This window comes from Camelus bactrianus, chromosome 4 (genome assembly GCF_048773025.1).
Source record: "Camelus bactrianus isolate YW-2024 breed Bactrian camel chromosome 4, ASM4877302v1, whole genome shotgun sequence".
Taxonomy (NCBI): Eukaryota; Metazoa; Chordata; class Mammalia; order Artiodactyla; family Camelidae; genus Camelus; species Camelus bactrianus.
The window spans coordinates 74,458,607-74,484,652 of NC_133542.1; the positions used below are offsets into that span (position 1 = coordinate 74,458,607).

At 50.1% G+C, this 26,046-nt stretch overlaps 1 protein-coding gene and 1 long non-coding RNA gene across 13 annotated transcripts in view; one reads left to right on the plus strand and one right to left on the minus strand.

Annotated features, from left to right (window-relative positions):
- AK8 (adenylate kinase 8) overlaps positions 1-26,046 on the minus strand; it is a 121,196-nt gene that overhangs the window by 22,205 nt on the left and 72,945 nt on the right. The window contains exon 12 of one of the 12 annotated variants that reach the window (XM_074362468.1): positions 7,017-10,508. The exons of the other annotated variants lie outside the window; for them this stretch is intronic. Coding sequence (XP_074218569.1) covers positions 10,493-10,508 — 16 coding nt within the window. The 3' untranslated portion in view covers positions 7,017-10,492. Of the gene's footprint in view, positions 1-7,016; positions 10,509-26,046 lie in introns of those variants that run through there. 12 annotated transcript variants of the gene reach the window in all.
- LOC141577511 (uncharacterized) lies at positions 467-6,870 on the plus strand. The gene is made up of 3 exons (XR_012506591.1): positions 467-2,388; positions 5,521-5,638; positions 6,624-6,870. It is a non-coding gene; the product is annotated as an uncharacterized LOC141577511 (long non-coding RNA).

Genomic DNA, 26,046 nt, shown 5'->3' on the forward strand with positions numbered 1-26,046 from the left:
CAGAGGAGTGGACGAGACTCTCCCGTGCAGATCACACAGCGCGCAGGATCGGAGCTTACTGTGTCCAAGCGCCAGCCCGAGCCCCTGACGGCATCATGGCAATCCACGCGAGCGGGCCGACCGGAGAAAGGACACAGCAGACGGTGGCCACCCAGGGGTGCACACAGTGCAATGATCCCGTGTGCAGACCACACCGCTCAGCGCGCCGCCCACGGGCCCAGATGCAAGGGCAGCCAGGTGACGAGCGAGTGTAAATAGCGCAGTGCAGACCGACGCCTCTGGTTTAGGAAAAGCAACGTATGCTCATTCATTCAACAAATATTGATGCAGTGCCTCCTGTGTGCTAGTCACCTCCGGTCCCGGGTCCCAGGGAGCTCAGGATGAATAAGCCAGACACGTTCCTGCCCTCACAAAGCTTACGAGGTACGTTTTACATACATGCGAATGCAGACTTCCTGTCCCTGGCACTTGGGGGTGGTCGGGCTATTGAAAGATTAAGACGTAGTATGAAAAGACCAGGTGGCCACCAGCCAAGGGATGAGAGGCACGGGGTGTTTGGTCCCTGTGGTTCGGAACCGGCGGGTGAAGTTCACCCTCATGTCTTAAGTGAATAATTTTCCAGTGAAATGGCCGTTGTTAATCAGCCAACATTTACCGTGTTTGCTGTGGGTTAAGCATGTTACAGACTTAACGTTATCCATGGACTGTCTCCCTGTAGGACATAGGTACAGTTACTATGCCCCACTGGATGGGTCTGGGAGCTGGGGCTCAAAGCAGTGAAACTCCCAAGGTCACATCCTTAGGAAAAGCAGACGTTTTGAGTTCAGATAGTCGGACATCCCGGGCTGAGCTCTAACCATTGGGCCACAGAGCCTCTCTGGCCTCTCTGAGTCTGCTTTCTGTCTCTGTGGGTTTACCTGGTCTGGACATGTCATACAAGTGACATCATACAGCATGTGCCCTTCTGTGACTGCCTTCCGTCACTCAGCATCGTGCTTCTGGGGTCTCTTCCTCAACCACCTTCAAAAGTGGTTCTAAGATCAGCCTCATTTTACAGATGAGAAAACGGAGGCTACCAGGGAGGAAGGAACTTGCCCGAGGCCAGGAAGCAGTCAAGGGCAGAGCTAGATTCCAACCAGGTCCATCTGATCCAAGAGCCATAATTCCACCAGCTCCGTGTCTACACGTGGTCCCCTTTGGACGATCTGTAACACTGGACCGGCTGAACGTTTACACACGCCTGGTGTTAGCTGCTCACAGACCCATCCCCTCCACAGCCCCTCGCCCCTGCCTCCCGGCCACACGGCCTCCCCGCTGTCGGGAACACACCCTCTGCTCAGGGAGCCCCGGCCCTTGGTCTCCCAGCGGCCGCAGGGCCACCCCGTCAGTTGACTCAGAACTCCTCCGAGATGTCCGCCCCCCGGGCCCCAGCTGTGAGCAGTACCCCGTCCTCTCACACCTCTCGCTCTGTCCTCCTTGAAGCCCCCTCCCCGGGAGACCCCACAGAGGGATCTACTTGTGTTTCCTGTCTGCCCCTGAAGGCACAGGTGTGTCTGGGTTGTTCACTGCCCCACTGCCAGCCCCCGAAACAGTGCCCGGTATCCAGTGGGTGCTCAATATATGTCTGCGGACTCAATTATGTCCCCTTGAGAATCCCGCCCTCAGAAGGGAGGGAGGTTTTGGAAGGGTGGGTTGGAGCCGAGGGCAGTTGGAAGAACGAGTTGAGGGGGTCACAGCCACAAGCCACAGGGACGCGCACCTGCGACGGCCACCGCACCGGGTCCGGGGCATCGGCGTCTCATGTGGTTTTTATTTCCTCCACCACTTCCCCTGCCTTCCTCTGCTGGACACTCAGCTCACTGTTACTGAGTTCCTGCTGTACGCAAGCTTCTGGGCGAGGCCCAGGCCCTGCCTGGGGGCCCTTACAGGCCAGGACCTCAGCCCCCACATGTGCCCCCGAGCAGCCTCTCCACTGCGTCCTCCCACAGCCCTGTCCGGCCTCCACCAGCTTCATTTCCTCCACGCATCTTTCCAGAGCAGAGGCCACAGAGACCCAACAGGAGGCACACTTCCCCGGCATTGCTGGCACAAATCAAAGGACTTTCCAGAACATTCCAACTCCAGGAAGTCCCCTCTGAGCTTCCATTCCCAGAAGGCCACTTCCTCTTTCTTCTCAAATGTCTAACCACGATAGGACGCTCTTACTTGTGGGCTAGCAGAGACCCAGGTTCAGATTCTACAACGTCACATAGTCTCCACCTGGAGACTCCCGCCGCGACACAGTCCTACCCAACGCGGGCGGCTGAAGAGAGGGGCTCCCTCGGGCCCATCCCCTCCCGAATCTGCACCCAACTTCAGGGAGCACCCAGACACGGTGACTCATGGAAGGTAGGTACGAACTGCTCCCGGGGCTTGGTTGATCACAACTGGAGGAAAGCTCGATTTGGGGGTTAAAGGACGCTTGCCCTGGGAGGGCTCGCTCCGAGCCCAGCCCTGCAGCTCGGCGGTCCCCGGACGAGATGCCCCTAACTGCCTACCGAGAAGAGACCCAGGGTTAAACTGTTTATCTGGCTGCACTCCTGGGTTAAACTTCTTAAGTGAACCTACCTACCTATCACCTAAGGGGTGACACCTGAGTTGCTAGATGAAGCTTTTCCATGTCCTTGGCTGGGGACCCAGGCCTGCTACTTAAAACTTCTGGGTTTCAATAGTCGCCTGTGAATTAAAGCTATTATTCGAGTCCATCCTTGGTAGGGAAGGGCCCGCTGTGACTCCAGGACATGTTAGTGTCCTTGTGGAGGGCTGGCAGTCACCCTGCAATAATCTTGTGTCTATGCAGGGCTGGCGAGGTGTTTGTGAACATGGGTGCACAACATATTAAGTGCAAAAAAGGGATGTGATACAGTTATAGTTAAAACCCTGTTTTTGTCGAGCAGCCCTGAAAATGTCAGAATATACACACTATACCGACATGTTAACCTTGATCATCTCTGGGTATTGGGAAATTTTTACTTAGCTACGTTTTCTAGCTGTTCTACAACAAATGGATTTCTTGTGTAATAAAATGTTCGAAATACACAGAATACCCGCCCCCGCCCCCGGGGTCTCTGACCAGCTCCTGGAGGGGCCTCCCCAGCCCTGCCCTGGCTGACGGAGGCGCCGAGTCCCACCGGGTCTTCATCCCGAGCTGTCACAGCCTCCCTGCTGCCCCCACCCAACCCCACCTCCAGGTGAGCTGCCCTGAAACCTACCTGACTCCTTCCCGCCCAAGCCTGGGTGACTTCCTCCCAACCCCCCCCGCAGCTGGCTCCATCTTTTCATTGAAATCTTAGCTTAAACAATCCCTTCTCAGAGGCGCCTTCTCCACCCATCCAACCTGCCACCTCGCCCTTCCCCACCGCCCTGTGGCATTTTTTTATTTTTACATTTTTTTATTGAGTCATAGTCATTTCACAATGTTGTGTCAAATTCCAGTGTAGAGCACAATTTTTCAGTTATACATGAACATACATATATTCATTGTCACATTCTTTTTCGCTGTGAGCTACCACAAGATCTTGTATATATTTCCCTGTGCTATATACAGTATAATCTTGTTTATCTATTCTGCATTTGCCTGTCAGTATCTACAAATTTTGAAATCCCAGTCTGTCCGTTCCCACCCCCAACTCCCTTGGCAACCACAAGTTTGTATTTTATGTCTGTGGGTCTGTTTCTGTTTTGTATTTATGTTTTTTTTTTTTTTTTTTTTTTTTTTTTTTTTTAGATTTCACATATGAGCAAACTCATATGGTATTTTTCTTTCTCTTGCTGGCTTACTTCACTTAGAACGACATTCTCCAGGAACATCCATGTTGCTGCAAATGGCGTCATATTGTTGGTTTTTTATGGCTGAATAGTATTCCATCGTATAAATATACCACCTCTTCTTTATCCAGTCATCTGTTGATGGACATTTAGGCTGTCTCCATGTCTTGGCTATTGTAAATAGTGCTGCTATGAACATTGGGGTGCAGGTGTCTTTTTGAAGTAGGGTTCCTTCTGGATATAGGCCCAGGAGCGGAATTCCTGGGTCATATGGGAAGTCTATTCCTAGTCTTTTGAGGAATCTCCGTACTGTTTTCCACAGTGGCTGCACCAGCCTGCACTCCCACCAGCAGTGCGGGAGGGTTCCCTTTTCTCCACGGCCTCTCCAGCATTTGTCATTTGTCATTTGTGGACTTTTGAATGACGGCCATTCTGACTGGTGTGAGGTGATACCTCACCGTAGTTTTAATTCCCCACCGAGCACATTGCCTCCGCAGATATTTCTCCTCTGCTTGCATGTGTATTGTCTGTCTCTTCCCATGAGAAAGTTTTGTTCACGGCTGTGGTCCCGGCATCTGGGACAGAGCCTGGCAAAGAACTGCCTGCAGTAAATACCTGTGGGGTGGACAAATCCACCCCTTATTAATAGAAGTAGCAGCTGCCCAGCTGGACTCGGGCTGAGCACACTCACCAGGGACTCACACGGCATTCTCACGAGAAAGGGGCCAGCGCTGCTCTCTGCCTCTTCTAGTGATGAGGAGTTGGACGTTCAGATTGGTAAAGTCACCTGCCAAAGCCACACCCCAGTGAGCGTCCACATCCTTGTCCCTGCCAGTCTTCATCTTGCCCCTCTGTTGTCCAGACGCCCACTGGCAGGTGATCCTGGCCCTGCAGGACAGCAGGCACTGACCCTCTGCCTGGCCCGAGGGCCGGGCCCTCGGATTTTTACCTGGGAAGGAATTGGGGCCACGGCCTGGTTAGAAGTGTTTCCTAGGATGCGCTGCAGAGTCTCACACTGCTTAGACGGTGGCTGGGAGCTCATGGAGGGGAGGGGCTGAAGCCGTCCCGGATTCTCCCCAGGTGTGCACATCCCTGGTAGGGAAGGGCCGGCTGCAGCTCCCGGACATGCTAGTGTCCTTGTGGAGGACTGGCGGTCATCCTCCCTGGGGTGGCCCTGGATGGCAGGTCCTCCCTGCCTGCTGGGGTGGCAAGGTCACCTTCATGGGGTGGGGACCCCGCATTCACGACCACAGGAGTGGTCTCACAACTCATTCCTGCAGCCTCTTGGAGTGGCACTAAGGTGACAATGGGGACAGCAGGTGGCATGCGCAGAGGTGTCCTGCCAACTCTGAATTAAGCACTATTATCACCTCCACTTTCCGATGTGGAAAAGGGGCCAGGAAGAGAAATAACCGGCCTCAGAGCAGCTAAGAAGGGGCCGGCCCTTTGCCAACGCCCCACAGGGCCTCTCTGTAAGGCACTGGCCGCAGGCAGACCCCAAGAATCCGCTCAGCTCAGCGCCAACTCCGAGGAAGGAGGAAGAACAGATGCCAACGCCCAGAGTCTCTACAGGGAACGCGCGAGGTCAAGAGAGAGGAGGCGCGGAGAGGATTGCTCTCTCTCATGTTTCTAAGTGCCTCGGCCACGCAGACACAAAGATGTATGTGGGTTCAGGACACAGGTGGCTATTTGCATTTCATTATCTTTAAGCAGGACCGCGGCTGCAACCAGGGGCGATGATGGAGCGAATCTGCTCACTGCGGAGGGAGCCCAAGGTGACACCAGCCTGTGACACTGTCACAGCATCACCAGTGAGCCAGGATGATGACTGGTAAGCAGGCAAATGAGGGAAGAGCATCGAGCCCCCAGGCCTCCCTGAGCGGACGTGGGGTGTTATCAGAAGCCCCTCCCCCTTTTCAATAGCACATCTGTGGCTGCTGGCTCATCCTGGGGCCCGTCCACCAAGAGACTCCTCTGCAAAAGGCAGCCCCCCTGCCCCCACCCCCGGCCGAGCCCGTCTCACAGAAGGCCCCCACTTTTCCCATTTGATTCCACTTTTCTCCAAGCACCTCAAGAAAAAGGCCTTGCGGCCAGAATATGACCGCTGACCTGAGCAGCCGTCCTCGCTGGTATTTTTATCAGCACCTTCCCTCTGCTCTGCTGGCAGGACTCGCTGTCATGCAGGATGTTTGGATTATAACTTGTCTGAAATATTTAACAGGGCTTCGTACTTCCCACGTGTCAGGGGACCTGGCAGGCCACACGTCCTTGGTATCCCCCCAGCGGTTTCCCTGTGAGGGTGTCTTTCCAGCACTGAGTGCCCTACCCTGCACCCCAAGAACCCCCCCAGGAGAGACTGCTGCGGGTCGAGCACCCCTGAGTCCCCTTCTGAAAGGCAGACCTCTGAGGGAGGGAGCCGTGGAGGGCAGGACCACGTCTCACTCACTCTGCATCCCCGAAGCCCGCACGGTGTGCACATGATGCTCGTCTTAGGGGCTAAACCAGGGTTTGTGGAAGGAACCAATGACCTTCCTGTTTGCCGAGATCCATGACCACCAGCTCCAGAAGCAGCAGGCTGGGTAGCAACTGCAGAACTGCAGAACTGCACCCCAGGACCAAAGAGAACCCCCAGAGCCCCCTAATTCTGCAGGTAGAATGACCGTCTCTAATTCTCAAAGATTTCCAAGGAAAGAGATTTATCCTTCAGCCTCCTTTGTTTTTCCCTCTTATTGCCACCTTTACAGACACTACCAAGGTTCTTTTTGTCCAGACTCCTGTTCACCTAAATTCTGCTTCCCTTTGTTTTTCTCTCACAGGAAATACCAAAACAGCAGCTCCCTCGTGTACAGAGAACTGTCCTCCCAAAAAGAAGCTCCCAGACGGTGAAGAGACGGCGTGGAGGGCAGTCCTCAAACCGTTTGCCCTCCGCCGCGTTTACAGAAAGGACTCTGTTCGGGCAGAGGGAGCCCGGGCTGTGGAGCTCCGCTCGGGAGCAGGGCAGGGGTGCCTGAAACCTGCAAAAGCGTCTGTTAAGTAAATCATCTACATATTTTAAAACTTTCACTGTTCTTGGTAATAAATTCCTTCTGACCCACCTCTCCACGAACCACGAACATATGTCTCGCCCTGTGGGGGCAGGTGTGGGCAGGGATCAGCTACCAGGGCCACATTCCAAGCCGCAAACCAAACCTGACCCACTCTCCCACCAGAACCTCCCTCGCTCTGCTGCCAGGACCCCCGGCATCCTTCCAGCCGAGCCAGAGGGCACCAGATGACCTCACTCTTCGGAGTGAAAATGTGCTTTCTTATGTACTGGACATGTATCGCCTAATTTATTCTCACGAGACCCCGGAAGCAGGTACCATTATCATCATGCCCGCTTTACAGAGGGGGTGAGGGACCTACACAAGGTCCGTGGCCAGTAAATGGCAGAGCAGGATTTGAACCTGGGCACTCTGGCCTGACTGCCACATGGATGCTCTGTCCAGCCTCAGGGGCCGCCGCAGGGCAGGGGTTCAGGGCACTTTCCCCATCAGCTTCCCCTGCACAGGTGCACACCCAGCTGGCCTCCCGGGGACGCAGTTCTGAGCACCTGCTGGTGTCCGGTAAGCGCTCCATAGGCCAGTGGGACCCCCTCCCCAGCCACCTGCACCTCTGCCCCCTCGGTTCAGGTATCTGTTGGGCAAACAGCTTGAGGCGTGATGTGAGACACTGCACACGTCTGTGTTCATCAAATTAACGTCTGCACACCCATAAAACGGCTCACTCAAGATCATTACTGACCCTACATATACAGCTCAGCAGATTGGTATCTAGAGAGTTCTGCCTGGCCGATTTTTCTCTGTTCTTCTAACTACTCCACGACTAAATGTTTCACAAAGCCATTTCCTCCCCCAAATATTTATGTTCTCAAACGTTTATTAGCCTCTCTATCATGATCAAGACTTTATGAGCACTCTATACCAACTATGAATTAAATACATAATTTCAGATCCATCAAATTCCAGTTTGGTGCCGCATTTGTCTCTATTAGGCCGCACGCTCGCCACGGGCACCCGGCATAAGACAGCTCAACGCGTCTGTCCAGGGGCAGCCGAAGTGGCTGACGTGTCAATCCGGAAGCAGCCCCGCGGGACTGGTGCCAACCGCCATCAGCGGCAGGGATGTTTCCATAGCTCACTGGCAGGGCTGGAGGATTCGGGAGCAAAGGGCAAAGGTCAGAAGGACACACCCCCACCCTCATTCCACCAACCAGGCGCCTCCAACCCACCCGTCCCTGGGAAAGGAGGGCCAGCATCTCAGAGTGAGTGAAAAAGACAGCTGAGACAAAAAGACTGCTCCTCCCTCGGAAGGAGCTCACCTGCCTGGGGACCTTGGGGTCAATCCTGTGGAAACACAGAAGGAACAGTTCCCCCAGCCGGCCCCGGAGTGCTGACTGCCACAGTGTATCCTTCACATTCGCCTCCCCTGCCTCTGAACCTAGAGCCACTTCACATCACGTCAACTATTCATTTCACTTTGCAAATGAAGAAACTGAGGCTCTGAAAGGTGAAGTGACTAGAAAGAAGTGTGGCGGGTCCCTGTTTCCGGGCCTTCACCCTGCCCCGACTGCCCCCCCATGCAGCTCGGGATAATCACCCCACCCACTGCCCTCCTCCCGTCCAGAGCGGGCTCCCAAATAGAGGGCAAGCTGGCCTGTCCGACCTGTTCCCTGTGCTGGCACACAGCATGTGCTCACTAAATGTCAGCTGCCACCGATTCAAATTCAGGTCTTTCTTTGACTCCAAGGCTCATGCCGTTAACACGAAACCTACCACTTACAGAAAATGTCCCGGCAACGCCGGCCAGCAGTCGGTCCCCAGGGAAACCGAGCAGCCTGCTTCCAGTTGGAGCCCTACGTCCGTGCTCTTCCCAGGTGCACAGCTGTTCTCACAGAGGATGGACTGTCCCAGGCACCAGGAAAGGCAGCCTGAGCTGCGGGCAGAGCTTCCAGGGCCTTGTCTCCCCGAAGGCTGGGTGCCTGGGACCCACCCCAATCGCCGGTCAGCCCCCATGCTCTGCACTTGGCTGGGGTGCTGAGGCTTATCCAGGAGGCAGCATCTGCCTCATGAGAATCTCTTCTTTCGTGACTGGCCTTTATGTTCATGAGCCTGTCCCATTTCAGTTGTGGCTAGAGGCTCAAGGCACTAAAAATTGGAATAATTCTCATTACTTAATTACTCTAAGTCAGAATGTAACTGCTGTGGGCAATACAACCATTCTTGAAACAAAACATTCAGGCATATTTTAAATCAATTATCGATCCCAAGAAAAAAATACATGCTCCCTAAAACTTCAGTTCCCTGATGGCAAACATTTCCATAGCTTGAGCATGTGCATGGTAATTCAAGTGAACTGTGTCACAAACTTGGGTAGCCCCAGGAACCCACATTGCTGCCTGAGTGTCCTCTGGAGTCCTGCAGCGTGGCGTCCCCAAACCTCTGTAAGTGAAGACTTTGTTCCTTGGATGTTCCAGCTCTTTCCCAAGCGCACACCTCGTTGGGTCACAGGGACCCTCCCAGCAGAACCAGGAGCTCTTGGGCACTTTGTGGTGCCCACTGAAAATAAAAGCCCAACTACATTCCAGTAATTCCACGCCTAGCATTTTAATCTGTAGACATAGTCCCGTGGACAGACAGAGCCTGTTTGCAAAATGAAAGAAAGAACCCAATCTAAATTCTCTTCAATAAGGACCTGACCAAATCAGTTACTGTCTCGTCTCAGGCAAGACTATTACGTGGCAACTAAAAAGAATGAGGATTCGGGGAGGGTAATAGCTCAGTGGTGGAGCATGTGCTTAGTGTGCACGAGGTCCTGGGTTCAATCCCCAGCACCTCCATTGAAAGATAAATAAAAATAAACAAATAAAAATTTTAAAAACTCTTTAAAGAATAAAAATGGAAAGAATGAGGAGCAGAGCCAATAGGCTAAATGGAAATATGTCCAGACACGCCGTCAAGAGAAAAGAGAAAGTAAGCAGTGTGTGCAGTATGCCTCCATCTGTGTACAACAAAGCCATGTATGTATATCTCCTGATTGGTGCAGAGAAGTTTTCTAGACGAATACCCTAGACACTACGAAGAGGGGTTGTTCCTGGGGAAGGGCGAGAAGACAACAATATTTTCCCCATTTTTTATTATGACATGCTTTGATGTATAAAAATGAGTTACATAACATATAATCATGTATGAAGCACCTACAACGTGCCAGGTATTATTTTAGGAGCTTGAGATTTATTGCTGAACAAGACAATCCTTTCCTAGAAAAATTTCTATTCTGGCGGATACGTCCACCGGAGAAGTGCACCCCGACAGTGACACACTCCAGATGCTCTAACCAGTCCCTCTGCCTACACCCCGCCGCCAGGAGAACCACCATTGCCAGTGTTTCTAAAGGCGTATGAGCACTTAAGACATTGCTGAGTTTTGCCTGCATTGGTATCATGCTGTATCTGTTCTTTTACCACTTGCTTTTCCGCTCAACATTATTTTTCTAAGATTCCCCCATGCTGGCGTGCGTGGCTGTGGCTCATTCACGTCCGTCGCTGCGCGGGACCCCTGCGTGGCTCTGGACTATTCTCCCAGGACCTTCGCCATCGCTGGTGTGTCTCACTGCTTGGCGGCCACGCTCCGTGCTGCCACAGTGCTCACACCCAGCTGCATCTGTGGGAGGGAAGACTTGGGTTTTACGATTCAATACACTTCGTTACAGGACTGTCTGGATTTTCTGCTTCCTCCTATGTCAACACTGGTAAGACTCTTCTTCTCCTGCGAATTTATCTGTCTTGTCTGTTTCCAAATTGATTGTCACAAACTTGTTCCTAATATTTTCCTTACCCTTGTAAACTCTGATTGGCTTATGGCTATATCCCAGTTTTTATCCTGAATATTGTTTATCTGTGTACTCTTTCTTTTTTTTTAAATCAATCTTGCTAGAGATTTTTTTTTATTAATTTTTGAACTTTATTTATTAACTTTTATTCATTTTGTCAAAGAACCAGTTTCTGGCTGTTGCTGCCTCTTTGGTTTCTATTTTCTTGACTTCTGTTCCTACGGTCTCTTTCTTGCCATTTTGGGGGCTGATTATTTTTCTAATCTAAGTCAGAAACTTAGATCATTAATTTTCAGTTGTTCGTCTTTTGAGAGTTACTTTTCACTGAATATCCATGTGTACGTCTTCAATCTCTGACTCCTTTCCATTAAAAAATAAAAGTAATTAATTTTTCAATTGTGCATACCCTTCGGCTCAGCAATTCCATTCCTATAAACTTTTTCTAAGAAAATAACCAAAACCAGTGCATAAAAATGTGTGTGGGTGTACACATTTGTTACCGCGTTATTTATAACAGAAAAAAAATTGTAGCTAACTTAAATGTCTGCCAACAGAAAGCATTTAAATACATTACAATACATCTGGACTATGTAATCCTGTTCATAAACTGTTACTCTGTAATAATTTGCAGTATAATCCTACGCAAACATTTAATGAATTAAAGCTTTATGGAAACAGAAATGTGTCCACAAAGTTTTACCAAGCGCAAGCAAGTTACAAAAGGACATACACATGACTTTATTTCTGGTTAAAAAACAAATTCATTGGAAAGCAATCCGGGTTTTAGTCCCGGCCACACCACCTGAACATCACCTATGTATTAAACGTGAGATGACACTGTCTTGCCCTCATGGAGGAAAAACAGACAAGGCTGTTTCTGGGGAGAGGGGGGCTTCAGGCAAGTTTCCCAGGAGACAACGCCAAATACTCAAAACGCAGTGCACGGGGGCTGACGGAGGCGCTGAAAGGGCAGGACCGTCCTGCGGGCGGGTGCGCAGGGCAGAGCCAGGAGCACCAGGACCCCCCCACCCCCCCCCCGCCACTCCCTGCCAAGTGACTCTGAGCTCCAGGCTCTCAGCCTTCCTGACCCCCATTTTTCACAGGGTAAAATCAAAGATTTGAGCTGACAATCCTTAGGGGTTTTTCAAAGTCTGAGATTTTCTGCTGATGTTCGCCAACTGCAAGGCTGACTCGGCGCTGAATCCCACACCTCTGGGGGAAACGGGGGCCTCGAGCCAAGCGGGCCACCCTCCCCAGACACTCCCAAGAGCAGGGACCCCAGCCTCCATGCCAGAAGCGCTCAGTAAATGTGAGTGGATGAGAGAGTGAATGAGTGGCGGAATGCGTGGAGGAAGCGCCAGGAGGGGCGGAACAGAAGGGGTCCAGCAAGATTTTAACGGGAGGTTTTTCTAAAGTGGTTCTTCGAGGCGATGGTGAGCTTGCCTCCAGGGCAGCCCAGTGCTGGGAGGAAAACTCAGCCAGGGGCTCCCAGCCCTCATTTTTCATCACGCCGGCCTTTCTGCCCACCCCGCTTGCCATGCTGGCTAGGTAGTCAGGTCGCTGCTAGTGAATGAAGCTGTCAGGTGAACTGTCCTCTCCGGCTGCTAGAGTCCTTCCAGAAGGAGAACCCTGCCATCCCCACCCCGCCGCCCCTGGGCTAGCGGCTCAATTACCTTAATGCTATGCAAATGAGAGGCCCTTCTCATCATTAGTTTAGAGCCCTCCAGTGTTAATCGCATAATTGGGCCTTCAACAGGGTAATTAGACGCGACTTCGTCCATTAGTCTTACAAGGCTAATCACTGCTGAGGGGAGAAGGGGGGCGGCCCCCAGAGCGCCACGTGAAGAGGAGAGAGGCATCTGCTCAAAGCAAACGTGGCTGAACCGCCACCAGGTACAGGGGTGGTCACATGCAGGCCAAGGGGACAGCGGGGGAGGGGGGAGGGGCCCGGGAAAGCCTCAGGCACCGGGCAGGACTGCCAGGGGGCAACTGTGCACAGCCCTTAAAAGCAAAGCAAGAGGCCCGGCTCCGGCCCCCACCCACTAACACAGCGTGACCTCGGGCCAGGCGCCTAGTTGCCCTGGGCTGCAGTCCCCTCTCTGTGCAGTGTGGAGGGCTCGCTGGACGGTCTCCAGGGGCCTTCTCAGCTGAACGGTCTTGGATTTGGATATTGGAATGAAAAAGAGAGCTGAGGGGCTGGGGTGGGGAGGAAGTGATGGAGAATCTTGCCAAGGAGCCACAGGGGCTGCTGGGAGAAGCACCCCCCACCTGAACACGCCTTGGCTGTGCCCTGCGCGGACACAAAGATGAGGCTGAGATGCCTGTCAGGAACTGTTTGCTCAGGCTGCCAGAGAAAAGGACCCCTGAGACTGCTCGGCGCTGAACGTGTCCTCCAAAATTCCTATGTTGAAAGAAGCCTTAACCCCCCAGGACCTCAGAATGTGACTGTATCTGGAAACAGGGCCTTTAAAGAGGTGATTAAGTTAAAATGAGGCTGTCAGGGTGGGCCCTAACCCAACCTGAATGGTGTCCTATAAAAGGAGGAAATCCGGACATACCAGGAGTCACACCTGCACAGAGAAAAGACCCCGTGAAGGGGCAGCCAGAGGGCAGCCGTCTGCCAGCCAAGGACAGAGGCCTCAGAGAACCCCATCCCGCCCACACCTTCATCTCAGACGTCCAGCCTCCAGAGCTGGGAGAAAGTGAAGGTCTGCTGCCTGAGCCACGCAGCCCGTGGTGTCTGTTGCAGCAGCCCCGGGAAAGCCCTTCAGATTCCTAACAGGCGCCTCCCTCTTACCAAGTCCAAGCGGAGCTGGTGGTCCCTCCCCCCACTGCCCCTCCTGTGTTCCCTGATCAGCAGATGGCCAGCCCACTCTCCCTCTCCCCAGCTGCTCCGGCAGAAGCTGGACTGGTCCTTAATGGCTCTCTCTCATCCACCCACAACCAGTCTGAATGCATGTCAGCTCTGTCTGTTCTACCTTCAAAACGTGGTCAGGGCCCAGGCACTGCTTGTCATTTGCACGTCTGTTACCTGGGCCAGGCCACCGGAATCTCTCACCTGGATGACACCCACTGCCCCTGCCTGGCCTCCCTGCTTCCGCCCCTGTCCTCCTGTCGGTAGTCCACTCTCCACCCAGAAGCCTGAGTAATCCTTTTAAAATATAAGTTAGACCTCAGCACCATGCCTCCCCCTCTGGTGGCTCCCACCTGACTCAGAGGAAAAGCCTGAGTCCTCCAGGAGCCCATCTACCTCTGACTCATCGCCTCACTCTGTCACTGCTCCATCGGCAACAGCCTGCACGATGCTACTTGAATTTGCCAAGCACATTACACCTCAGGGCCTTTGCACTTGCTGCTCCCCCGGCCTGGAATGCTCTTGCCCAGATCTTTCCAGGATTTGTATAAGCCTCTGCTGTCATCAGAAAGGCCACCCCTGACCACCTTCCACACAACGTGCCATCCCACCACAACCCTCCCCACTGCCCACTTGCCCTAGTCCCCTTTTCTCTGCTTTACTGCTCTCCATGGACCCCAACATCGTGTGTATCTGTCAGTTGTATATAGTGGTTCTCACCCCAGCAGGAATGTAAGCCACGTGATAGCATCTCTTGTAGGTTTTGTCTCCTTTTGTGTTCCCAGAAGTCGAGCGGTACCTGCACACTCTGTAAAGATGTGTTGCTCATCTGAATAAAGCCATCTCCATCTTGCTACACAGGAGGAAACTGAGGTTCAGAGTTGGCAAAAAGCCTGCCCAGCCTCACACAGCCTATGTGGCTCAAAGCCAGTGCCTCCTGCTTAGCCAGTGTCCTGAGGACAACGTGCCAAGTGCTGCGAAGGTGAAGAGCAAGAAGTGCCAGGGAAGGCTGCCGAGAGGAGGTAGGGTTCGAGCTAAGCCTGGCAGAAAAGACACGATGTGGACAAAGGCCCACAGTGCCCTGAGCGAGCAGGGGGGTGTGGTGGGTGGGAGCCCCAGGCCTGGCGGGTTTCTTTCCCCTGCACGCAGTCCTGTCCTAGGATCTAGAACCCCCACGTCATGAGTCAGAGGCCCAGGAGAGAAATGAGGGGCTCTGCCCAGGAGCCCCGTGGGGGTCTGACGTGCTTGTCCTTGTGGGTGGGGTGGGGTCTGGAATCTGCAGACACCTCAAAGCCAACAAGGAGGCAAGGCTCAGAGTTCTATCAGCTCAGAAAAAGTAAAGCTGAACTTCAATTTGTGGAAGACTTTCTTTAAAAGTTTTATTATTATTATTATTAAATAATTTCTGTGATACTTAGGAAGAAGAGCATCAAGCTTTTAGACAGCTGCCACCCGAATCTGGCAGAGGCCCAGGCTTTTAAAGCATGAGCGGGGGTTCAGCAGTTCACTGCTTTATTTATGCCTCTAAAGAAGATGGAAAATTGAAGTACACACCGATGTCTCCCCAAGTCTCCTGTGGGTAAAGAAAACAAATACGATTTCTCCAAGTCATCTCGGCATCCGTCCTCTTGCCTTTCTCTGGGAAATGAATTTAAGTTAATTCTCAAGCATCGCGCCTGCCAAAAATGGGGGCGTCTTCATCAGAGCTGGACTCAAATGCCAACTACCCTGGGCTCCGTTCTGTTAAAGGTCACCTGTCACTCTCCACCGAGGCCGGGAGATTGCTTCGGATCCGGCATAACGGCGGCAGAGGGAGGTGTGTTTATCTCCTCCTCCACTCAGACGCCACCAGCTTCTGCCCGATTATTACTGGTTGGATAAAATCCACTGGACTCTTAATAAGAGCTTAGAATGAGAAAAGTTGTCACTGTCTCCCCAAGTGACACATTGCTGTGCTCAGAATGCTGTGCTCCAAGTACAGGGTGGCAAACTGACCCTGAACCCCTTCCTAGACCTCTTAGAGACAGCGGGAGAGTCGGACAGGCAGGATGGGGTGCTCTCAGAAAGTTCTTAGGAAAAAAAAATTTTAATGGTTAATGAATGAACTGAGCTTCAATTTACTATGGCGAGACTGTTAGTGTCAGTCTTAACAGAATTGCTAACTGAGAAAATGCCATGCAAATCCCTTGCTATGTGTTGTATGTTACATCTATATGTTGTATGTTACATCTGTATGTTGTATGTTACACCTATGCGTTGTATGTTACATCTATGTGTTGTATGTTACATCTATATGTTGTATGTTACATCTGTATGTTGTATGTTACACCTATGCGTTGTATGTTACATCTATGTGTTGTATGTTACATCTATATGTTGTATGTTACATCTGTATGTTGTATGTTACACCTATGCATTGTATGTTACATCTATGTGTTGTATGTTACATCTATATGTTGTATGTTACATCTATGTGTTGTATGTTACATCTATATGTTGTATGTTACATCTGTATGTTGTATGTTACACCTATGCGTTGTATGTTACATCTATATGTTGTATGTATGCCCTGTCTCTTCCTAAAAACTAAACTCCCCGATCCTCCATCACCCAGCACAGACCATCTCTCACGGCTCTTGGCTTGTCACCTGGGCCCCTAAAATTTCTCGCCACCAGCACACCACGCAATGCGCCTTTTGGATCATGTCCCCATTGGAGACCACAGAGCTAAGCCCGGGGGCCAGGACTGGCTCTCGCTCTGGGAATTCACTGTGCTTTTATTCTCTGAAAGATTCCTGAGGCTGCAGGCAAAGAGTTCAAAGGTAACACAGATTTTTGATGTTACTGCTTCAAAAGTAATTGCTCTTAAGCTCTCAAAGACAGACAACAAACCTTAGTAACAGACTGTCATAAACTAAATTTTAACCCAGGAAAGAAAGCAGTGCTGGCCTTACACATTTGCTCAGAATCACCCTCACCAGACTTCTCCTTACGCAAACACTGGAAATCAGCGGTGAAATGCCAACGGTCCCAGGCGGGAAGATACTGGGACAACTTCCTTTTTCCTACTTCCGTCCCTGTTTACTGACGGATTAAACGCTACAGCCCAGGGACTGTGGGCTGGGGCCTGTCACCAGTGTTTCTGGCCACAGTCTTCGCTCGCGGTCCAGGGTGCCCCTCCCTCCCTAACTCCAGGCCCTGGACCCAGCACTCTGGGAACCACCGCCTGTCTCCCCTCCAACCTCTCAGGCGGCTGCCAGATCCCCAACACTAGCAAGTATTTCTTTTTGCTACAACAAAACACAACACTCACTATCAGAGGCAGGACGACTGTCGGGGTGTGCTGTCACCGAGCGCGAAGTGGCTGTAAGAAGTGTGGTGGAAACTGAGCTGGTGGCCCAGGAAGGTGGACTACGTCTCGGGAGGAGCAGATGTGGAAGTGGAGACGAGGCAGTTTACTCGACCAGGATGCCCGAGCCCACAATGACAGAGCGTCCAGGGATGCTGTGGGATGAAAGGGTAGCCGGGATGGACGGCCTTTGGGCTGAGGGGTTTTTTTTTCCTTTTTTCCCACTTTTTGAAAATTTTTTTCCTTTTTTATTTATTTTTTATTTTGGGGGGGTAGTTAGGTTTATTTATTCATTTAGTTTTTTTCTTTTTTTTTCTTCTTTTTTTTTTTTAGTTTTTATCTTAATGGAGGTATTAGGGCTTGAACCCAGGACCTTGTGCATGCTAAGCATGAACTCTACCACTGAGATATACCTTCCCCACCTTTTTTTTCTCTTTTTCAAATTCTTTTTTAATCTTTTTTTTTTCAATTGAAGTACAGTCAGTTTGCAATGTTGTGTCAATTTCTGGTGTACAGCATGTTTCAGTCATACGTATACATACATATATTCCTTCTCAAGTTCTTTTTCACTACAGGTGACTACAAGATATTGCATATAGTTTCCTGCGCTCTACAGTAGAAACTCGCTGAGTTTTAAGCTTTTTCGGGCTGTCTCCAAAACAATGTTTCGATCGTGGGAAGGTGAAGAACAAGGGATTAGGGCAGGTGGGCTGTCCAGCCCACACAGGGCAGGTGGGGTACAACATGTTACAGGTGCTGCCTCGACCTAGTTTTGAAGAGGATAGGTCTCAGTTCCCCTTCTTGGGCAGTATGCCAAGCCCCCACTCCAACCCCTTCCCTCATGGGCCCCCACACTCCATCCGAGAGTGGCTCCTGTGCCCCGGAGCCACTGCAATTATTTAAATCAGCCAATCCACCGAGAGCCTGTAAAACCTAGCTAACTGCCCCCTTGCCACGTGGAAGCTGCCTTCCACAGCTCAGCTGTGGTCACCCTGTCCCCAGGGTGCAGCCCCCACGTGGCCCCACGTGGCCCTGCGTGGCAGCCACCTCTCATTTGGAACTGTAAGTAATAGAGTCCTGCCTTTCATCTCTCCGAGTGTCGCTGTGTTGTGTCCTGCCATCAAAAGAATCTTCAAACCTTATAAAATAACAGGACAGGTGCTCCACACCTTTTCGCAGCCTCTGTATGATCTGCGAGGCTGTTCTAGGATTCAGACTGCCCTGTCTGCCTGGCTTCATGGCTTCTCCAACAAAAGTGCGATTTTGTATCTATCTGTGGGATTATCTTGTGCGCCGCAAATTGCCAGCCAAATAAGGAAGTATCTTTCTCTGACCAGAGGGGAGCCATTTGCTCTGAGCAGCCCAGGGACCAGCCTGGACCGCACTTCCTTGGGGAGGAACTGGTCTGACCTTACTTTTCAGAAGCTCTGATCTCCATGCCCAGACCCGGAGTTCCCAGTGTATTAGGAATAAATACGGGTCCCACATCCAGAGCCCCTCGTAAGGCCAGGCTCTGTGTAGAGTACTTCCTGCATCACCTTGTACCATCCCCCACCTGATGGCCCCAGTGTTACTGTCCTTGGTTCTCAGTGGAGGAAACTGAGGTGCAGAGGGGCTAACAGCCTGTCACAGGAAACTCCAGTTATGATCTTTAATCTGTTGACAACGTCATCTTGGTTGTCCGGAGTGTTTTTCTACTTCATAAGTCCTACCCATTCGCATTTTCCCAGCAAACACATACATGAATCCAGCAAAGGGTGAGCTGAGGGCTGGGTTATCACCCCATCTGATGGAGAAGGAAACCGGGGCCCAGAAAAGGCGAAGCCACGCCCCCAGACTGCTTACCCAGCAAAGCGGATTGTCAGAAACACGTGGCTAACCATCAGGAAACTTCAGGGGAGGGGAGGGATCCGTGCAAAAGAGCCAGCTGCTGAGCGTTAAAAGAAAGCCCAGGACCAGGAGAGACAGGGGCTGAGGGGCTGGGGCCTGCCCCACCCCCGCGCCAACACATGCCACACTTCCATGCTCACCCTCGACCCCCGACACTTTGTTGAAATTGTGGAGACTACTTCCTCCAAAGCTGTTCACGTGGATGCTGAAGCCCTCAGACCCAGTGGACATCTGCCTGGAGGTGCCAATGGAAGCAGGGGGCCCCTGTGGCCCCCTCGCTCATGGGACAAAACCAGAGTGATTGGGGACCCGGCTGTGGCCGGTGCACAGCGACTCTGCTGTTAGGAGGGACCCTCTAGCTAACTGATCTTTAAGGAAGATCTTCCTTCCCAAAACAAAAGGCACCCTGGAGCACACAGTGGATGATATGTATTCCGGCCCATGTCTGGTAAACTCTCAGCTGACAGCAGAAGGCAGGGTCAGTCGGGTTCTATTAGCTCAATTAATGAGGAGTAAGATGAGGCTAACATGCCGCTTGTCGGACGGCTCGGCACAGAGCTGGAGTAATAGAGTTATTAACCTCAGCCAGCCACCGAGTTCTGCGGCTGATTCCAACTCCATTTCCTAGTTCAGGCCTCCATTAATGGGCTGTTTATTATCCCTAATCCACATAAGGATCAGCTGCAGAAATATGAGAGCTTCCTGGAAGGACCAAGTGATAATAATAGAGAGAGAGGCAAGAAATCCTCTCCATTTCGCATTTTAATTTTTCTTTGGTCCTACCACTGCTCTCTTAAGAATTGATAGCATTCTTCTCACTACGGAACACGTTAGAAATGGCAAAGTCATTATCCGAGGGTTTCAGTGTGTTGTCCTCCCAAACATGGTGTCATATGGAGCTAAAAAGTAGTAAGCTTTTAATCAAATTAGAGAGCTCTGGTGTATTAACTATATGCCGGTTCAATTTTTACTCTCATAATGTTCCATGATATCCCATTGTTTAAATTTAACATAGTGGAAACCAAGAAATCAAACCATCATTCAGCAGAATAACTTATCGACATTGTTAAACACCCTGATCTCGATTTTTCAGTTTGCCTGGCTCCGTGGGGCCCTTCCAGGCAAAAAGGTGATTTTTGTCTGTGTCTATTTCAGGGTCGCTCTCCCATCCCGCGTGCTACCTTCCCCAATTCCAGCCCAACGGGAATCTTTAAAATGTCTTCCGTGGGTAAGAAGAGCAAGCAGACTGTGATTAGAGGAAGAATATTTTGAATAGAAATTAGTGATTTGTACCAACCCATAATGAGTAGATAAAACAATTACTCTCCAACCGTCACCCCTGCAGAGTGTAACGATTTTTGCCATTTTCACCTCTCCTTATGTAATGGAAATTCAAAATCACATGTGTATCCATCATAATGAATAATTTCACACTTCTTAGCGTGTAGACAAATCGGTAGCATGCCTATTTAGGGGGCGTGAGTGTGTATTTACTATGTGAAAACGAGAGAGAAAACTATCGTACACTTTGAATGGGAGTTTGCCCTCCCAGGAGTTGCGGTGGAGGAGGTACACGGCGCCAGCTCACAGGGTCACTCTGCCCGTGTGGCACTCACCAATTATAAATCACACCCACACATATTCCACTAACTCTCCAGAGCAGTGGTTCTGTCAGGTTAAAAGAGTAAGATTAATGCTCCCATTTGACAGATAGGAAAACTGAGGTTAAACGGAGTTTTTCCAAGTCAGCTAGCCAATGAGCAGGGACAGATCTAACCTGCAGAAAGGGTACCATGTAACCATTCTGAGCAAAGAGCTGGGTTCACAATTGGTCTCTTCCATGTGGTCTGGGGCAAGGGACACAGCTTAACCCCTGTTTTACTGAACAAACCAAACTTACTTTATGGGGATATTGAATGGACTAAATGAGATACAAAACAGGGACATGATTGGCACTCAATAGATGTCAGGTATCATGACCTTCATTCCTGTTGTCAGGATGATGATGAAGGTTAAAGACGAGGGGGCAGGAGGACCGGGGAGGGAAGACGTGTCCTCAGAGATTTGCCCTAGGAGCGAGGCAGGACCACTGCTGAGCAGAGGCAGAAAGTGACAGGAAGGATGAAGAGGGGAGAGGACGTGAGCCGGGGTTCTCATCAGCACCAGCAGTAGCCTGGATGGAACGTTCCGGGTCCGCCTCCGACCGCCAAGCAGAGACGTGCCCACAGAGCCACCTGGGCTTGTTTCAAAGCTCCGGCCGCAGGAAATCTGAGACGCAACCAGACCCGTGTGTCTGAGGGGCAGGCTGCCCTTGGGTGTGGGATTCCCAGCTCCTCCAGGCGGGGGGGTCGTGTTGAGCAGCCTGGGTCCCCTCTGTGACCCCTGCTCCCTGCTTCCTTGGGGAGAGGGCTGTGCCTCCAGCAAAAGCCAGCAACTCACCCAGCACCAACTGGGAGCCAAATGCAACAGAAGGGACCTGCCACTGCTTTCCCAGGGACAACTAGCCCTCTCTGGGCTCCTCTGGATGTGGGACACACAACTGTTTAGTTTAAGAAATGATAATAAATACAACATTAAAACCCATCACACTCTCCAAAGAAACTACAGAGCAGCTGCCAATTTGCACAAAACGACCTTGGACATGACAGGCTAATCTAAAACGCTGTCCTTGGCTGATTTCATCCTAGTCCCCAAATTTAGTCCAACGGAGCAGAGAAAGAGAGCCATCCTGGAAAACAGTACTAATAGAGTCGCTGCTACATCTGTTGAACGCCACCGCCACGGCTTCAGCCAGGGCCCCCCACCTTTTACCCCCTTTCCAGGGATTTCTGAGAGACGCTGCGACAGCCCTGACCTGGGATCTTGCAGTTGGATGTGACCCAGACCTTGCCCTGCGGTGGGACAGCCAGGTGGGGGAGGAGGCACCGCCCGCCCTGCCTCCTCCGCGCAGCACTGAGGGAGGAAGATGCAGGGGGAAAAAAAGGAAAAAAACAAACCAGTCTGTCTGATACACCGCAAACTTCCCAACATCAATCAGAATCCTATACTCCTTCTCCACAGTAAACATTAATTTTAAAAGGAAACACCGTGCTACAAACTTGCAGCATGAAATGAGTGATTTTACAGCCAGGCAGAGGGCAGGCTTCGGATACAGCCTTGGATAGTTCCTTCTTTGTTTCTTTCTTCTTCTTCCTTTTTTTTTTTTTTTCTCCTCTTACTATTATTATTACGTTTTAACAAACTTTATAGCCCATTTTATTTGTTCTCAAATAACTTTCCCTCCTTCTTTTCGACACATCAATTACTTGGTTTGTTTCCCTCACCGTGTGATGTTGGAATCAAGAGATTGATACTGCTCAGCGGAATATAATTTAGTATTATGTGCCATGGGTTTATGAGGTAGGAGTCAAACAAAACATTGCATTTGAGCACTATCCATTTATTAGCTCTAAGAAGAGATTTATATTTGACAAGGAGACAATAACTTCGTTTCCTGATAAGCCAAAGAGGTCTATTTCTGTGTCCAAGACACAGAATAGCTTATCCTTCCCCAATAACTCTACTTACTAGTATGAATATATTTTAATAATAAAATTGATATATATGTAAATTTATTTTAATCTAATTTCATCGAACCCTCCTAAAAAAAAAAAGAGCCTTTGTAGATTGTTTTCACATCTGAATTATAGATTTCTGTGTCGTATTCCCAGATCGATTCCTAGGCTATAATTCTGTCAAGATTTCCTCCTGGTGTCAAAAACAGCAACACCACAGCCAGAGTGCTTTATAATTGGCATCACAACCCAACCAGAATTACAGCCCTGATATCTATCCCGGTGCCAGGTGGGTTCATTTTGGAATATTTCTCTCTTCCTCAGCCCATACCTGGACTTGAAGGTGTACGGCTAAAATTACTTTCTGAATCAATCATGAAATTGTTTAATTGAAAGCTAGGGAGGAAGAAGTGGGTTAGTCAGAGAGGCGAAAGGAGGAGGAAAACCCTCAGGGACGGGAGGGAAATACAGAAGGATGATTACACAGTGGCATATGATTAAACCTCTGCTGTAAACAAACATCTTTCTTTTCTCTCTCTGCTTTTCCTCTGCCCTGGGGTCAAATAAATTAAACTGACATTGTTTACTAAGTCTTTAGAAACTGATTTTTACTTGGGGGTGGACAGAGAAGTTTTCCCTGCAAGCCTGCCCTAAACCAGAGAGGTTCTTGAATCACCTTCCCTGCAGGCTCTAAGTAAACACGGCGCCCTCCCGCTGTTGGTCGTGCAGTCCTGGTCCAGGGCGCAGGGCCGGTAAAGAAAGCAGTCGTTTTTCCCCTCGGGGCTCAGAAAAATGAGCACTAGACTCTCTCCCTACGCGGTGTCAGTGGCCTGCCCCCCGCCTTCTTTTAAGTGACTGTTTTTGCATCTTCCCCAGTGCCTTTTATCTCCAGGTAGGCGATGAGTTTACACAGAAGCTAACTACTACACCAAAGTCTGTCCTATCCCCAGAAAACGGAGGGGAAGCTTGGCCTTGTGGCACTGTGGCCCCTGGAAGCTCACAGGCAACACAAGGAGAAAGACAGGATGTTCAGGAGGGGTCGCCGTGGCCCTAGAACCAAACAGACCGTTCAGCCTTCCAGGAGGAAGCTCTCAGGACCCAGCTCCAGGGAGACGATTGAGGCGGTGGAGAAGACTCCAACCGCGGAGGACAGAATGAGGCAGCCTCACCCAAGGCCCACCTCCTAAGCCCCAGAACTCGTGAACATCCCACTTTACGTGGGCTTCGCACACGAGATGACACGAAGGGTGTGGATCAGGTTGCATTGTCCGGGTCGGCCCAATCCAATCACATGAGTCCTCAAAATCTGAGAACTGCTCCCAGCTCCAGTCAGAGGGAGATGTGACAACAGGAGGTCAGCGTGTGGCAACGTTGCTGTCCTTGCACACAGAGGAAGGGGGCGGTAAGCCAAGGGTGGGGGCGGTCTCTAGAAGCTGGGGAAGGACAGGAAATGGACTCTCCTAGAGCCTCCGGAAAGGAATGAAACCTGTCCGACATGTTGATGTCAGCCTTACAGAATTGTACCACAATCAATCTGTGTTGTTTACGCCCCCAAGTTTGTGGTAGTTTATTACAGCAGTCATGGAAGACTAATTTTCTATTTTCTAAAACCAACTCATGCTATTCTTAGACAAACAACAGTCCTATTCAAAGATAAGTGATTTGCAAAATATATCCACCTTGGTACTCAGGTACAGACGTTGTCAAAAAAGTGTCCTAAAAGTTAAAATTAAAAAGAGAGAGAGAGAGAGAGACAGATAGAAAATGAATGCCTTCTGGAAGCAGAGTTACTCCAGGAAACATCAGAACCTTCTAGATAAAGCCTTATCAGTATACTTGAAATAATTTAGAGAGGACAGACTCCATGATATAAGAAATCAAAGAAAAGAGGATGAGATAAAATTTAAAAGGCGATGAAAGAAAACTGACAACATGAAGAAAAAAACTAAGGGAAACGTAAAAGCATTAGAGAAAAGAAAAATAAAGTAGAGGCAACAAGAAATACATATGATAAAAATATAAAGTTATCATGAAAGACAGATTGGGAAAAAATACAGAAAAGGAAAAAAGAAAAGCTACTAGAAAGAAATCAGAATTATGGGAAACAGATGCGAAATGTCCAACACACACATAACTGGTCTTCCTGAAAAAGAACACCCAGCAAATGAGCTGGAAAGATGGTAAGAAATGCACCAGACGAAGGTTCTCCTGAAATAACGTAAGTGGAAAGGATTCATAGTATTCCAGAGAAAAGTAGTAAAGAGAACCGAGACACGGCCTGGGGAGCGTAAACGAACTGAGAGGGAGGGGAAACCCTTTGAGCACCCGGACATAAGCAGCACACCGCCTGTAAAGGAAAGACCCTCGCTGGCCTCGGACACGACTGCGACCCCGCAGGTGTGCGTGGACGGCACAGAAAGGGCACAGGGTGCTGGGGGCGAGACGCGTGATGGGAGAATTCTCCAGCCAACAAACAGAAACACGTTCTCAAATGTGCAAGAATTTAGGACGCTTAGCCTGTATGTACCTTTGCTGAAACCGACTCAAAGACAAAACCCATTCAAATGAACAAGGAGTCAAAACTGATAAACAGAGAGGTTGACTTATGTAAACAGCTGGTGCTGAAATCTGAATCCAGCTGAAGAGAAAATGAAAACGCCACAAGTACAGTAATTGCAGCTACAGACAGAATGTAGTTGTTATATTTCTAGAAAGAAGAGCTTAATAATCTTAAAATAATCTGAGTATAACACACTGAGACAAAAAAGTTTCAGAATGTGTTTCTCCCTCCCTCCCTCCACCCCCACCTGCCAAAAGCAGAGAACGGCTGGGGGAGGGGAATGAGGAGGTGTGCATCTGGGAGCATTTTCCGTTTCATCTTTCTTATGACCAAGTCAAACATTCTGCTTCATTTTAGAATCGACAAATTGGGAAACACAAGCTTAATTAAATCATCCTGGTGAGACCAGTAGAACTAGAAACACTATCTCCTAAATCAGTTGAAGGGGAGGAGAAAAATCCAACAGCAGCAATAATAAAACTCAAAGAAAACACAGACCATAAAAAAGGATGGAAAACAAAGGAAACCAGGATGAAGCATAAAATAAAGTGCTAAAAGCAAATTAAGTGGGAGAAGCTCAACTATTCAAGGAAAAAGACAAGCAGGTGGAATAAAAACTATGAAACCTGATTTCATTCTGTCCACACGACAAGCTAAAACACAGCAAGCAAAGTAGTTAAAGTAAGTACATCCCGCAATGGCAGCAGTGCCGGGGCCAGAACGGCAGGACAGCCCTTCAGGTCAGGGGGACAAGCACCTGTCCGTCGTGGCCCAGGTCTGGGGGTACCGCCCCGCGCAATTATGCGAAAGAGTAAAATGAAAAATACCAGCACTGGAAAGGAAGAGGGAAAAGGATAAATATTTGTAGATGCCATGACCACCCCCCACTGAAGAACCCAGAGAATCGACTGAAAAGCTATCAGAAGCAGAGAGACAGCTCTAGGAACGAAGCTGGAATATAAAGTGCACAAGAACGAATCAGCATCTCTCTTATACTCCTGAAAAGTCCAGCTAGAAAATAAAATGGATGAAAATATCTTATCGCACATCAACAAGAACAACAGATCACATAACAGCTAGGAATACACTTCAGACGAAAAGCATGAGCCCCAGGGAAGTGGCGGTCATTTCGCGGAGAGGACAGGGCCGTGTCCAGGTGCAA